Genomic DNA, 15,917 nt, shown 5'->3' on the forward strand with positions numbered 1-15,917 from the left:
AGGTGGTCCCTACCAACCAGATGTGATTTGCAGCAGACACAGTGATGTTGAGGATGGTGAGGGGTGGCAGAATGGGTGGTGTTCTCCAGAAGTCCACCATCATCTCCACTGTCTTGAGTGGGTTAAGTTCCAGGTGGTTCTGACCGCACCAGTAGACCAGCCGATCCGCTACAAGAGACTTGATTCCAAGAACTGCTTTATGTTACATGAGCAAATACGTACTGACTGACTTCAGTCTGCAGAGCATCAATCATAATGCGCTTGGCCAGAAGATTGTTTCTAGTGTTTTAGCAAGCAGCAAATAACTAAGTTAGCATAATTACTGTTTCTGCTGTTCTGTTGAGTGCAAGCAGATCAAAAACCATTCCCTGTGCAGGTATTAAGTCTAATATACATTAAGACTTTAAGCCTTGTTGCTCCTTAATAGGGGTAATATCTGCACTTTACTATTACATGGCCGTTCAGAAAAACCTGGAAGTTATTTAAAGCATGGTTGGTATCTGAATAGGGTTTTAATAGTAATGTTAGTTTAACACAGCAATACCACCTGCTGGAGAGTATGTCATGTAATAATTAAAAGCAGTTATTGTGTTGTTGCTACATTACTATTAAAGTAGCTTACCTGCATAATGTGTTGTTCACTGACAGATTTAGACATTTGTAGATTATCAGATGGACTCATAACACACGGATTATAATGTTGTCTGTTAAAGCTGCAAATTCACATTAAGTCTAATACTATAATTTAAAAATATGAAATGAACCTTTGCACCATAATATTTGCTCTTGGTGCTTGCTCTATGCATTTTTCTTCTCTCTGCAGAAGTATTTTGGAATCATGCTTTTCTTTTTTCTTTTTTTTTTTTTTTTAGATCTTCCAGCAAGTCGATTTCAACAAGAAACCGGGTCGAATGAGCAAGAAACCGATCAACTTTGCAGTGATCCTGAAGCTGAACAAAGTCAATCTAATGGAGAAAGCCTACAAGGTAAGCATCACTGTGACTGGCTGGGTAAGAGTAGACCACGTTTATTTCTGGTTGCTTCTGAGAAGAAACCGCTGATCAGATGAGTAGTTCACACAGCCCAGGGTGTGTTCAGAAAGGGATTGAGGGCAGCGCTGACAGCCCCTCGTCAGGGCTCTAAAATTGTCCCTGAGTCGCCAAGCTGAGTGCCGCAGCAAAGAGGATTGCAGCACGGCTCTTTGGGATTATCCCTGCGCTCTCCCCCGCGAGGACTGTTTGTACTGCTGTCACCTTAGTTGCCGCCACATAAACTAACAACAAACGGAAATGATCTTCCTAAAACTTTAGAACGCATTAGAGCACGTAGGCCAGAAAGCTGTTTCATTGTGCACTTGTATTTTTTTTAAAAGCTAATAATGGTCAGATTTATTTGTAGTGTACAATATGTCAATATGCTTTGAACAAATAGAAAATCTAACATATCACAAAAGCATTAATTAAAAATACAAATGTATAAAAAGGGCTACCTAAATAACCTTGTGCATCTGAGAATGTTTTCAGTTAAGCCTTTTGCTATGGCTCAGCAATATAAAATTACAACGTAGGTGCAGTCTAAAGTCGTTACTTTAAAAAGCCAATGCCCTTGTTTTAATTCAGGTTGTTTCCTCTTGTTAGTGTTTTGGGCCTGTAGAGAAATTTGTGGCTTACCTGTTTAAAAACAAAAGAAGAAGTCTCTTAACATGCTAAACTAGAAGTCATAACCACTGAACTTACATTCCTCCTGTTTTCATGCATGATGAAAAATCCATTAAAAGGAAATTGATTTGTGTTTAGGTGCAGACTTTAGTTTTGTTTTTTTTGGTAGCTCTTTGATCTCATTAGCAATCAATGGATTCGTTACTGCAATGCCCCAATCAGTGGTTTCAAACAAATGAAAGGTATGGACAAAAATCTTTACTTATTGTTACTAGCTTACTCTCATCCTTCTGTTATCATAAGCAAAACACTAATAGAGATTCACCTAAATGCACCCAATTGGGTGTTTACATTGGAGTTTAACACCACAAAGAGGCCATAGTAATAACTAGAAAACATTTGTGGCTATAAATTTTGTAAGATGACGTGCTAAAGGAGCTGAACTGTGGGAGAAACATTTTGTTTAAACATTAGAAAGTAGCAGAAGTATTAGAAAAGCAAAAAATGTAAAGGACATATGTTGCCAATATACAATAAAAGCACAATGAACGGAAAAGGATGAAACTGAAGCAGAAAACGGCTGAAGAAACAAAGCAGAGATACTTATTGAGTTCCCTACATAGTAGCAAAATATTAAAAGATGAAAATAAAATTAGGTTTAAGAAATACAGTACAAGCAAATTGAATACCAGAAGCCAAGGTAAAGGCGGACAGACCATTTGAATAGTTAGCTAACAATAATTACGGTGAGTCTTTCGACTATGTTAACAGCAGCTTAAATGCTGCTAATGTTAGCTAATGGCTAACAGAGTTGTCGAAGTCTACTTCTTCATCTCTGTGCATTTTTAAAAGTTCATGTTCGGATAGTCAGCCTGCTTTCACTTCAGCTTCTAACCTAAGCATGTTGGCTATCAATAGCAAACATTATCTGCTATGTTAAAGTTGGTTAATGGTATTAGCCAAAATGCTAACATTAGCAATAACTATTCACTGTGTAATAACAGCTAGCCATCGTTGGGTAAAAAACATTACCTAAGAGTTAATGTTGGCATACATCCATCAGTATGCCATGAATATCATATTATGTGAAGATAATGTAAACTTTCTGAATGGCTAAATATCTTCTGTTGTGATTTAGTTTGTTAAAGGAATGAGCTTGGATTCAGAGATGTTGCTGGGTAAATGGCCAAACACTTGCACAAAGCTGTTCTTCAGGTGAATGAGACTTTGAATTTTAAACACGAATATATACAACATTTTTTTCTGTTTTCAGGATGGTATGATTGACCAGCTCTATGACCTGATGCTTGAATACTTTCACACTCAGGCATTCTCCATTGGATTCCCTGAGCTCGTCCTGCCCACCATTATTCAGGTAATCAAGATCCGAGACCTACTTACTGATATTTATCTGCACAATAATGCCTCACGAATCTACTGACTAACGATTAAACAGATTCAGTTTAGTATAGAGGCAGTGATGCAGAACTGAACAGCAGTTTATGTCGTGTATAGAACATTCAGGAAGGCTTCCCTCAGGGGAAACAATCACAAACTCTCCGCCTGAATGCGGCTCATCAGTAGACAGGATCATCTCCTTTTTTTTTTCCCCTCATGCTTCTTGTCCATGCAGCTGAAAGCTTTCTTGAAGGAATGCAAAGTGGCCAATTACTCCAAGCCGATGCGGCAGCTGTTGGATAAGATACAGGAGAACAGCAGCTATATCACAGGACGGAGACAGAAGGCCGCCTTCGGAGTGGCTGATGCTGACGCTGTGGTGAGTAAAGGAGAAGGCGTAGGAGGATTTTTTTAAATTTTTATAAAATTTTACTTTGTGCTGGACTAGTTTTGTGGAGCTTCGGATTTTAAACTAAGTTCGACGGTCCTCAGCTATACAAGTTAAATAGAAAATGTTAAAACATTCCAAAGCAACATGTTTTAGAAAGTTGTTGATGTAAAACTATTTCTCATGTATTTTTACATGTCGAAACACCCTCAGGCTCAATGTTACCAACCGATTATAATCCCAGCACAGTCAGTTTGTAGATCAAAAGATAGAAATAAAATTTTGAGGTTATTATGTCACAGTGACACTTAAAATAATGTCTTTCGTTGTTCTGATGAGATACAGTATTTTGTTTGATGTCTCAGTCACACTTGGATTTTGCTCCGAGACATTTTAGGACAGGTATTTGACCAGTTCATTTCACTTATTGATATTAGATTTAACGGTGCATAATGAACAAACCTTTTCTGCGCTTGAGAGTATAGTTTTAGATGTCTGTAGCTACCAAACCGAAAAATCCTGTTTCATTTTATTAAATTACCTGGAAATCATGTCGATTTGTCACAAGAAACAGCGGCATTTAGGATGCAATTATTCAGATTCATTGTCGAAGGTAAAATTTTGGTTCGAAGCGCAAAGGCAACATATGTCAAAAAAGTTTTTCTTATTACAGTAGAAGCATTCTGAATAGCAGAGGCTAACGTAAAGCAGAAACCAGCAGAACTGAAACAGAGACACCTCTTGAATGGTTATCCCACATAGTACAGAAATATTGCATAAGGACAAGTTTTTTTAAAAGCATGTTGAAAATTAGACAGTACATTGAATAGCAAAAGCTGAAACTGAATCAGAAAAATGCCAAAGAAGCTGAATTAAAAGCACAGACCATCTGAACATGACCTGTTTAAAGAATGTTTTTAGGGCTGAGGAAGCAGCAGACCAGCTTACAGCATATAACATAACATTAAGTCTGTCTACTGTATCGTCAGCTCATTTCTTATCATTAGCATGTTAGCTAACAAGTTGTTCTGCTGTGTTAACAGTTTATATGCTATTATGACATTCTAGTGTTAGCTAAAATGCAAATGTTAGCTAACAATTAGCTATGGACCATTAGCTAACATGCTAATGGTCAGTCTGCTTCTAGGGCGACAGCAGCGTTTAGCAAGCACGTGATGCACAAGAATTTCCGCTGGCTGGTGAGTGCACCACTCGCAGAAAAACCAATTTGTTCAACCATGTGAAATTTAAACAAATGTGACCCATGAGCAACTATTACAGAAAGTGACTGCAGAGTGGCAGCAAGAAGGGTTTGGGTTCTGGAGGCATATTCTCCCTGTGCATGTGTGGATTCTCCCCAGGAACACTGGCTTCCTCCCTAAGTTAAAAAACACACAAATAAATACTTTATTCTCACTGAGAATTTTTCATTCAAAGTAATTCACTTCTCAAGCGAAAAAGTTCAGTTCAGTGTCCAATGAAATAATCATGATCTCAGTATTAACTAAATCTTTCCATAACCGTCAGCGCTAGCAGCAGGTTAGTGTGGTGGCCGTTAATCTGTTTAAACATTTTGCCGTTTTTAGGGTCAAAAATCATCTGTGCAGCAGCTTGCTTTTCCTTCTGTGACCTTATGGATGTGATGGTTGAGATCTTTCAGACAGCTCCACATGTTCAGAGCTTTCTGCTCTGAACATGTGGAGTTCAACATGTGCCACAGTTGAACTCATTGCTCACTGCGCCACACACTGTTACTACATTGTAGTTGTGTTGAGATGAGGCTGTAGTGTCACATGGTATGCACCTCTGGTGTCTTAATTGAGCACAAATACGCCTCATGTTATCGGCCGAGTATGCTCAGGCAAAGTAAATATTAAATAGAAAAAAAAACAGTAATATTGGCCAAACTTTTTTGCCATCTGATCGATTAGCCTGCTTCGATTTTCCTGTTTGTTGTTTTGATCTGAATTGGTTATCTTTAACAGCTAGCCAGCTTTCAACTTCCGATGCATATAATTAGGAGTCATCATCTGATCCAAGTTTTCTCTAATCAACTTGTACTTTCTGCTATGGTTCAGTTCATCCCCACAGAGTTAAAAACTGTCCATGAGGTCACTTTTAGGCAGTCACTTTTACAGCATTGTCTGAACAAAGTGTGAGGCATGTCGGAGCCAAAGTGGCTGATGTGTAAATGACTGAATGCCGTTGGTTTCAGACGGATGAAGCCTGTGTTTCACATCTTTTGTCACAAACGGGTTTCATTTCTTGTAAAACTTGGTTGGAAACATCTGCAGGGTGATGATGCAAGTCACTATTAAAGCTCAAGATCGTATTAATCTGGCGCAATGAGTTTTGCAATTTATGGTTTGATTTACTGATTACAAAAAACATTATGCTTTCACAGAAGTTTATAATTTCAGTTTATTCTGCTGCGGTGTGCCTCAGTAGTTTATCAGCCACTTGCCATCTGAGTTTAACCATTTATCACATTTAAAGGGCCTTATACTGCTTGGTTTTGGCACGTGTTACTTCTGAGGTTAACTCTCTGAAAAGGCTGTTTGCCGTTCAAACAGAGCACAGATAGACTAACACACATCTGAGCCTGCATTACTGCATGTTGAAATGTTGCAGCAGATTTTATGGTTTCAACGGTTTCCCTCATTATCTCCGTCCCATGTTTTATGTTTGACCGTGTATGACCCGTATTAGTAGGTGTGTGGCACCGAGCAATGCTTATGTTGCAACAGACGTTTCCAAGTTTTGTTTATATAAAAAATGTCAACAAACAGTAGGTAAAATGCTTTAATTTTCAACAAAATCCATTGTATGTTATATGAAAACATTTTAGTTCAGTTTTAAATTTGCCTCTTAAATTGAATCATCTTTTTTTTTTTATTATTAACTCTGAGCAAACATGTTTTACTTTAAAAGTGATGGAAATATAAATACAGTGAAGAATTATTGTGATTACTGTGATTAACTCATCCGGTGTTAATATCAAATGGGGTGTAATGAGAAAATATTTTTTTCTTGGGGTGTGGGAGGCTGCTAAAGAGAATGTTCTATGTAATGTAGGCATTTCCATGGAAAATGCACATTATAACCGTGTAGCTGCCCGCTATGCTGACATGCGCTGGCGAGAACCCTGCCCTGTATAAGTCCTGGATAGAGGGAAGGTCAGCCCTGATGATTCTCTCTGCAGACCTGATCGTTGCAGTCTGGACCGGTCCTGTCTTGTGAATGACTCAAACCACACTGAGATGGATGAAGACAGGACAGACTGAATGATGGCAGAGTAGAAGATGACTAGCAGATCCTGTGGAAGGTTGTACTTCTTGAGTTGCCTCAGGAAGGACAGTCTCTGCTGTGCCTTCTTCTGAATAATGTCTATGTGTGAAGACCATCTCAGGTTTCAAGAAATGGTGGTTCCTAGAAACTGGAAGTGGTCCACAGCAGACACCGTGTTGTTGAGGATGGTGAGGGTGCTGTGTGGGGTGGTGTTCTCCGAAAGTCCACCGTCATCTCCACAGTCTTGAGTGTTTTAAGTTCAAGATGGCTCTGACCACACCAGTGGACCAGCTGATCCACCTGCTGTCTGTATGCAGACTCTTCATTGTCCTGGGTCAGTCCAATAACAGTGGTGTCATCTGCAAACTTCAGGAGTTTCACAGACGGGTCCGCTGAGGTGCAGTCATTTGTGTAGAGGAAGAAAAGGAGTGGGGAGAGAACCCACCCCTGGGGGGCGCTGGTGCCGATGGTTCTTGTGTGGGAGAAGATGCTCCCCAGCCTCACCTGCTGCTGCCGGTCCTTCAGGAAGTTGTTGATCCACTGACAGGTTGCGGCCAGGTCTTTGACCATGGCCTCCACATCGATCACAACTGAATGATTTAAGTGTGAAAAGGAAGAATTTAAAGGCTACACAATATATCACAACTATATTGTCACCGCATTATCACTTTGTGCAATATTATCTCCTCCTGTTTGGAGTGCAATAATTGTAGCTAATGTATTTCAAATGTTATGGTAAAGGCCTGCATTTATATAGCGCTTTATACTACAACCGCTCATCCACCCACACATTCACACACTGACAGTGGTAGCTACATTGTAGCCACAGCTGCCCTGTGGCACACTGACAGAAGTGAGGGTGCCATACAATCAGCACCACCAAGCCCTCTGACCACCATCAGCAGGCAAGGCGGGTGAAATGTCTTGCCCAAGGACACGATGACTGAGACAGGCAGAGCGGGCGTTTGAACCAGAAACCCTCCAATTGCAGGATGAACTCCTATCACTGCTGCCACCCAAAATAGTAGCAGTGCAGGAAGCACAGATGAGAAAGAGAGGACAGAAGAAAATAGGCACATATTGTCATCGCTATATTTAATAATATTATCGCCATCACAAGTTTATCCGGTATCATGCAGCACCAATGCAGGTAAACAGGTTTCAGTAAACAAAATGAAGACAAAATTATCAGTGAACATTTTAAACTATCTTCAGCATCTTTTGTTCATGATTAGCACAGTTAGCTCCCTGCTGTTGCAGTTTGAACCACCGTTAATACACTAAACATTTTTTGGCTTTCACTGACTTCTTTTCAAACACCTCACTGTTGCATGGCTAAATTTAGGTCTTCGCTCGGTAGCAGTGCACCCTTTATAGCGCTTCTGTATGGTGCCGTCATCACCAACTTGTCAGAGATGAAAGATGTTAGTCACTTGGAAAAAGCTCTGTAAGGCCAGTAGTAAAAACAACACATACGGATAGTTTCATGGTTCATTTGACCTTAGTTGACCCCCACATATAACCTAAAGGTTCGGCTCTAATAGGAAACAACCACATGGAAATAAAATGATCCAGTCTGATGCCACTAAAGTGAATATGTGAACGTAATCCTCCACAGTCCTTCAATCTTTTTTTAATAGAGTAAAATTGTATTTTTTTATTTTTTATTTAAAAAGTGGTTAATTTTAATCAGTTGTATCTAACTGTTATAAACTGGGTGGGGATGAGCCAAGTTTTGAATATACCTTTGCTGAAATAGTTAAATCCGGTTTTTCCTCTGGGTGGTGCTGTAGTTTAGGAAGGAGCTGCGGGCGAGGCTGCTAATGGAGGAAAGTTTGCTGTATAATCTCTGAGGAATCATCCTGTGGTTATTCAAAGCTCTTACAGGCTTTTAAGGTAGCAGCATGGTTGCATTAATGAGCATCGGTATCTTAGGGCTAAACGGTGAGAATCTCTGTATGTTACAAATCTGCTCATATATGAAGCTTTTTTCTGTGACTTGGCTTCAAGTTTATACCACATTAATATTTAAGAGAATAGCAACAAAGAGATCAAACTGGATGTTCCTGGCTGATGGCTTTGTATGGACCAGGACGGCACCGTGCCAGCTCCTGTCACCTCGGATCTCTGCTCAGCGGAGGCTGTCGCAGTGGCGTGGACTCCCCGGCATCATGGCAGCAGTGGAGGTGTCACTACAGGCGGAGGAGAGTGGACAGCCCTGCTGCTGCCACCGTGGAAAAGGCCACGGCCCCCCTCTGAGCGCCAGCCCCCCGCTTACTAACATGTCACCCAAACTGAGAGTGAGCCTAATTAATTATGCCCTGCTTACATGCAGGGATCGCTCTGGACTCTTTGAAAACAGTTTTGTTTGTTTATTAAAACTCCGAAGATGTCCGTCCCACTGATCTTTAATAGCTGCACAGCAGATTGTGGTGAATGTGTTACGGTTGAACCAAACTGCAGTCTGCTTGTTTTATTGGGTTTGTCGGTCAGATAATGTGATTGGTTCTGATCAATATCATCCACAGACCTTTAAGAGATGGAGAAGAACTCTTCTTTTAGCGCTCGGCAGTCAGTCTTCTGTTTCTGCTTAGTGTGAAGATGCTTTTAAAACTGATATGGTGTCTTGTAAATGTATTCAAACCACTTTTCACTGTTTTATCACCATTAACACAGTGAAGCATGTAACTGTTAAGGGATGAAAGGAGTGAAACACGTTTTTTTTAGGTTTTTTTGTTTTATGCAAATATAAATAAAAACTGGATACACTTATATTTAAGTAGTGCAACAGTACCCAAGACAATAACTGCACTGTTAATATATGTTAATTGATGACCTCATGGAGTGAACGGTGGAAAAGAGTAAAACAATCTCAACCATACAGTCAAGTTTCAGTGTTTTTGTTAGAGAACATCAGTGAACAGACAACATCATGAAGACCAAGGCACACAGCAGACCGGTCAGGGATGAAGCTGTTGAGAGGTTTAGAGTCAGGGTATAAAACAAAAATTCAAAGCTTTGAACATCTCGCAGACGTCTGTATAATCTTTAATTTGAAAATGGAAAGAGGAGGACACAACATGCAACGATTTGGCCGTCCACCTTAACTGACTGGCCAGGCTAGGAGAGCATTAACCAGACAGGCAGCCAGGAGACCCTGGGTAGGACCATAAAATGACTCGTTTGCAGCTTGACACAATCCATGTAGAGGGCACAGCAAACATGTAGAAGAAGGTGCTCTGCACAAATGAGACTTTTTTGGGAAGGAGAAGCTGGGCAAAGTTGATTGGAAGAACCCTGAGACTGGGGTGGAGGTCATCTTCCAGCAGGACAACCACACCAAACATCCAGTCAGGGTTACAATGCAGTGGTGTAGGTCATACACCATAACCATATAAACAAGTTCAAGGCCTTGTATTTTAAGATGGTTTTAGGGCCAAACCTTCTGAAAGTTTCAGAAGGACTCTGTAAAGCTCTCAATAGTTTCTCCACACCTCAATATGTTCTCCATGTGTGTTTTCTGTCAGGCGGCCTGGGAGAAGCAGACCCAGCAGGAAGGGACTCCCCTCACCAAATACTACAGCCAGTGGAAGAAGCTGAGGGAAAAGGAGATCCAGCTGGAGATCTCTGGCAAAGAGAGGGTAATTATCCTGTTAAAAACCCCGCCCATGTGAGCCTCTGTCATCATGAATGGCTTCTCGTTCCTCTCTTCTATCAGTCTGTGTTACCCACAACAATTGCTCTTGTGCATAAATCAAAAAACAGTCATGCTTAATGGTGGAACCTTTTACCGGCAGGGATGATGTAACACCATCTTTTGTGTATTATTTTGTAAAGATGGAGGATCTGGACCTGCCGGAGATCAAACGTAAGAAGATCCAAGAGAAGAAGGCTGAGGACAAGAAGGAATTCAAGGACTTGTTCCACTCTGACAGCGACTCAGACGACAGCGACACGGGACTCAAAATCAAAAGTAAGAAAACTTCCAGTTTGAAACTTGATGTAGTTTTACCCAAGTTTCACCCCAGCTTGTTCTGATAGGACTACTGATTTTGGCCTCTAGGGGGCAGTATGTTGTCACAACAGGTTATAAAGCAAACTTAAAAGGTGATGACTGTTGTCTCCAATTCCTCTGCCTTTATTTGTTAAGATTTGACACCATGATCCAGATCACCCATGACGACGTTACCAAACACCTCCTCTCAGGCTGTTTCTGCGGAAATTAAATCCCAAATTAATCTAAAGAGAAAATCTCTGCTTTATCAGGCTGTTTGGTTCGCTGCCCCTACCCAAGGACCCGATTCATCTTTTAACTTCCCGTACAATTTGTGCGTTCAGGGTCGTCTGTGGGTCACATGTAGCTGCAGCTTTTTTTTCTCACAGCTTTGCACTCGGACGTGCAGCAAGCAAAAAAATCCCTTCAGAAGAAAGGAGGAGGCTGTGCCAGGGTTTTATTTTCCTTTTTTTTAATTGATCTGGACTTCATTGTAGGGAGATCCCACCCCTCCCAACGAATGGGGGGGGGGGGGGGGATCAGTCCTAATTCAAACCAGCCTGCTGGAACAGCTAGAGGTGGCTGCTCCCTCTCCTCAGAGTTGTCTCTGAATGCATGGCCACCACTTCGCCGTCCTGTCAAGGTGTGGCGAAAAGTAGAGAGAGGGAGGTGGGGGGGCTGATGATTCAAACCGTCTGCATGTGCTGGTGATAAGTCATCCAGGTCATCTGGGGGCAAACCTTCGAGGCAGCGCTGCAGAAATCTGCGTGCAGCGCATGAACCTCAAAGAGCAAGAGCGCATTTGTTGTCTCTTAATTCAGACGGGAGCAGAGAACTACCTGATGCTTTATTAGATGTTGTTTATCTCTCTGCGTGTGCGGAGTTGCACACAGAGGAAGCAGCTCTGCTTCGCTTCTTTCCATCACGCCGTCAGCCTCTCATCACGTCTCTAACTTCAAAGCCCATGGACCCCAGTGTGTCCCTTTGGCGAGACAACACACACACAAACACACAATCTCCTCTGAGGACAAGTTCAGAAAAACTCCAAACTTCACACACGCACACTGCCTCTGCCGTCCTGATTGTAGCTCTGGAACCTGTCTGCTGTCTTCATTTGCTATATTTAGGCCGTGAGCAGGAGATGTCTGAAATTGCCGGTAGTAAACTGTCATGGGTGTTTGTGCAGCAGCGGCGGCGGCGCCTGTAATCGACTCTCAGCTCCATCTCAGGAGGAAATAGACACTTCCAGCTGCCTCTGATACCTGGCCCACATATCCGCGTCTCCAAAGTCCTCAGACATCACCGATGCAGAGGCGCAAGCTTAGAGGTATCTGAGGGAAGAAACACGAGACAAAAATCTGTGTGCTTTCATGTTTTTTATTTTCCTCGTAGGTAAGAAGAGCAACCAAGAATCAGACGAAGATAAGGATCTTTCTGACCTGAGCGACGAGGAAGGGCTGGAGGAAGAAGACTCAGGTCAGTATAATATGAGTGTTTATTGACGATAATTTCAGTAGTTATGTTTGTTTTTAAGTGTAAATCACATTTTTTAGATCCATTTAAAAAAAAATTCAGATTATTTTAGACTTTTTGGTTCTGGTTGTTGATCAGACAAATCAAGCAAATAAAAAATGCTTTATATCTGTACAGATATCCGTCAGCCTCTCATCACGTCTCTAACGTCTGGTAAAGATGTGTAAAAATCTTTAAGATAAATTATATGAGAAATGTAGAAAACCCCAAACATTGATTTTAATACATTTAATCTCAAAGGATCAAATAACTTGTTGAAAAGTAACGTTTGTTTTTAACAAAAGTACCAGTGGCACAATTATTGATGCTCCTGATGGTTCTACTGTGTACCACTCTTCATTTAGCTTTCAAGACAACATTCAGTCTTCTTCTAGACATCTCGAGTCCTCAGGATCCAATGATCTGCATGTTTTAGATGTTCCCTGGTCCAACACACTTCATCAAATGAGTGGTTCATTAGTAGGCTCCTGCAGAACCCCAGTACCTTGCTTATGAGATGATTTCTTTTTTAAGTTATGTGCTGAGCTGCAATGATTGGTGGATTATTTCTTGCACCGTTCCGACTCCTGCAAGACCTGCGTGTTGTTTTCCACTTTATACAACATATTTAAGCGTACTTTTACAATGTGACACAACACCACAAGCAAAAAAGAGAGTTGTGCGCTCTCCATCTTGTTTTGTGAACAAATTGAGAGTTGAGAGCTTCTCGATCAAGCTTTTGCTTCCATGGCCTGTGGTCTCTTATTACTGCCACCTGTTGGACTGGAGGTGTGGTGCAGTTTTCTTCACAATTTCCCCAGATGTCATTAGGCTGAGTTAGATACATTTTTCTCAGCCTTTTAGAGTCGAGGGAACAGAAAGCACACAAATTACCCAGGATTTCTTTTTTCTAGGTAAAAAAAAAAAAAAAAATCCCAGGTATTTAAATTCCAGGACTTTCGGTGGAAAAGGAGCTAAGGATTCCAGGGCCATTGGAAGAGAAACAGACCCACAGCATCACAAATCCTCCACCATGCTTAACAGTGAGCATGAGGAGCTATCTATCCTTTGCTTTACTCACACCCCCCTAGTGTGTTTTTTGTCAAGAAGAGCAATCTTAGTCTGATGTGATCAAAGTTAAAAGTCCCAGTAGACCTAAACAAACTCCACATGTTGACGTTTGGGACAGTAGGTCAAAAAGGGATATTTTTGGCCTCATCTTCTAAAAAAAATATAATTTAACTAAGGATTATTTTTCCCTGTTTTAATAAATGTCCACTAATGAATGGTTGAGATTTAGGCTCTTTACCAGGGTTTTATTTTTACTAAAACAAAATGCATTAAAGGAAATTACCAAAACACGAATCACTAATAAAATAAATGGAATCAAGCACACATGAATAATACTGTAATATTTTACCAGAAATTGAAGATATTTAATCATTTAATGTATTTTCAGGAACCGATACATAAAATGCTTATTAGGAACACGTCAACGTTATAAAACACTCATTAAAATTTAAGTAAGCCTCTTTAAATCTGGCTAAAATATGAATTATATAAATTTGTTATATAAAAATAAAAGGAGCGATGAATCTGAGTGAATTTTCAACATTCAGTGCAACATTAAAACTGAGAAGATTTTGAGGGAAGAAGTCACGTAAAATAAATCACTTTCTCTACTTTGTATTGCTAAAAAGGCTTAGAGGTTTTCCAACGTAAAACCTTTACCAGTTCAGGTGTTTCTGAAAGAGCTGATGTTAACCATTTATGGTCTGCTGGAGTGCTAGATCATGTTAACATGCTAAAAAAAATCAATTAAAGGGAATTAGCGTGTGGCTAATTAGTGTATCAATACAAACAGGCTTTACCAAAGCATTTCTAAGCCACTGCCGCTGTTGCTTTGATATAAATCAGTGGGAGACAATCTCAGGGACAGAATGACACAGCAATGTCTCAACAAGGAGCAGCCGAAGCCGCATTTACTGCAAGTACAAACATAATATCTAGAGTTAAAATGAGCTAGTTGCCAGTTTTTGTTTGTTTGGTCAACGAGTTCTTGAGCCATAAAACTCTACATTTTTTGACAAAGTGAAGTCAGCCTCCTGTTGGTCTAATTAGCTGCTGTCAGTATGTGACTTGGTCAGGTGATGTAAGAGCTGTTGTTATTCAGCATGGATATGGAGGTGACTGCTAGGGTCGTATAGTAGAGAGTGTCATTGATGATGGAGTCGAGTAATGGAGACTGCTGGTCTGACTGACTGACACCACTCCGTTATATAAGCACTGAAGATGCTCCAACACTTTTTTAATCCTTTGTTTGGCAGCCTTTGTGGTTCTCTGTAGAAAAAATAAACTTACAGAGTGATAGACCAGATACAAATGATCTGTAAGCACTCAGAACATATTGCTGCATGTTAATGAAGCTGAAGTTAGCAGCTGACTACCCCACCGTTCTGGACTGCATCGGATCGTCTAGTTGGAAAACTAAAAGAGTTAGAACCGAGTACATTGAACCGCAGTTCTTCAGTTTTAAAGTATTTATTCTATTTTAAAAAGGCAACAAATGTGTGATTTCACAGCTGAATTAGGGCCACCTTAGACTGAGACAAATCTGGATTATTCTAAACTACTGATCATTAAAAACCCAGTTCGTGACCCATTGCATTTCATCTTTTATGAAAAAAAAAAATTGTATGCTTATTTAAAGGTTTTCTTGTCTTTGTTGTCTCAGTTTTACTCCTGCAGAGGAACGACAGATTAGATTTAAAGAGCCACTTCTAAGGCTTTGTGGCTCCAGTGAACCACAGTGAGGTTCCTTTGTCCATTTTATCTGGAACGCTTCAGTGTGCCGAAAACACAAAAGTATGAGAGAAATTATTGTCAGAGCAGCGTATAACAAATTACTGCAAACACTATTTATTAGCAAAATAAATAAATAGAATAATGAAATAGAAATATGTTGTTAATCAAAATTAACCACATTAAGCTGGACAAATATCAAAGCAGATGACAACTACATATAATGTCTAGCGATAAAGTTCATGCTCCAACTTTCTATTTAAAAATAAGTAATGTGTCGATATTTTTCATTTCGAAATTTTCTATACAAGCAATTTTATGTTTATTAAAATGTGCTGTATCGTTATACCCTTTTCCTTTAACCACTTTAATATTGAATGAAGAACTCATGGAACAGTTTAAACAAAGCTCTACCGGGCTCCTGAAACATACAGGAAACCTCTGGCCTCCACATGGCATCTGTTCCTAATACAGGATGTCAGAGGCAAGAAACGGCGATCGGGACAACCCTGATGATAGAATACAGTTGTAAAAAGAGTTGAGTTGATGGTGGTTCCATGTAGCAGGGTGGAGATATTAAAGGGCTTGTCCTGATTGTATTCCAGGTGATGAAGACGACGATGAGGATGAAAAAGCCTCTAAGGCTCCTCAGCCGCTCTCCTCTGCTGCTCTGATAAAACTGGCAGAGGGAGATGAAGATGTGGTTGAAGACCTGCAGCTGTCTGATGAAGACTGAGCCTCTGACTTCGTCCCGTGTTCCGTTCATACTTACTGTGTTTGGACTTTGTATTTCAGAATTTTGTATGGCTTCATATGTACAGAACAAATAAGATCAAAATGTAAGTTTATTGAGCAAGAAAACATTTAGGAACCAAGA

At 40.4% G+C, this 15,917-nt stretch overlaps 1 protein-coding gene across 1 annotated transcript in view; it reads left to right on the top strand.

Annotated features, from left to right (window-relative positions):
* Positions 1 to 15,917, top strand: part of noc2l (NOC2-like nucleolar associated transcriptional repressor) — a 29,531-nt gene extending 13,614 nt beyond the window's left edge. The window contains exons 12-18 of the mRNA XM_047362897.1: positions 873 to 986; positions 2,932 to 3,033; positions 3,292 to 3,435; positions 10,260 to 10,373; positions 10,570 to 10,705; positions 12,119 to 12,202; positions 15,646 to 15,917. Coding sequence (XP_047218853.1) covers positions 873 to 986; positions 2,932 to 3,033; positions 3,292 to 3,435; positions 10,260 to 10,373; positions 10,570 to 10,705; positions 12,119 to 12,202; positions 15,646 to 15,776 — 825 coding nt within the window. The 3' untranslated portion in view covers positions 15,777 to 15,917. The remainder of the gene's footprint in view (positions 1 to 872; positions 987 to 2,931; positions 3,034 to 3,291; positions 3,436 to 10,259; positions 10,374 to 10,569; positions 10,706 to 12,118; positions 12,203 to 15,645) is intronic.

This window comes from Girardinichthys multiradiatus, chromosome 1 (genome assembly GCF_021462225.1).
Source record: "Girardinichthys multiradiatus isolate DD_20200921_A chromosome 1, DD_fGirMul_XY1, whole genome shotgun sequence".
NCBI lineage: Eukaryota > Metazoa > Chordata > Actinopteri > Cyprinodontiformes > Goodeidae > Girardinichthys > Girardinichthys multiradiatus.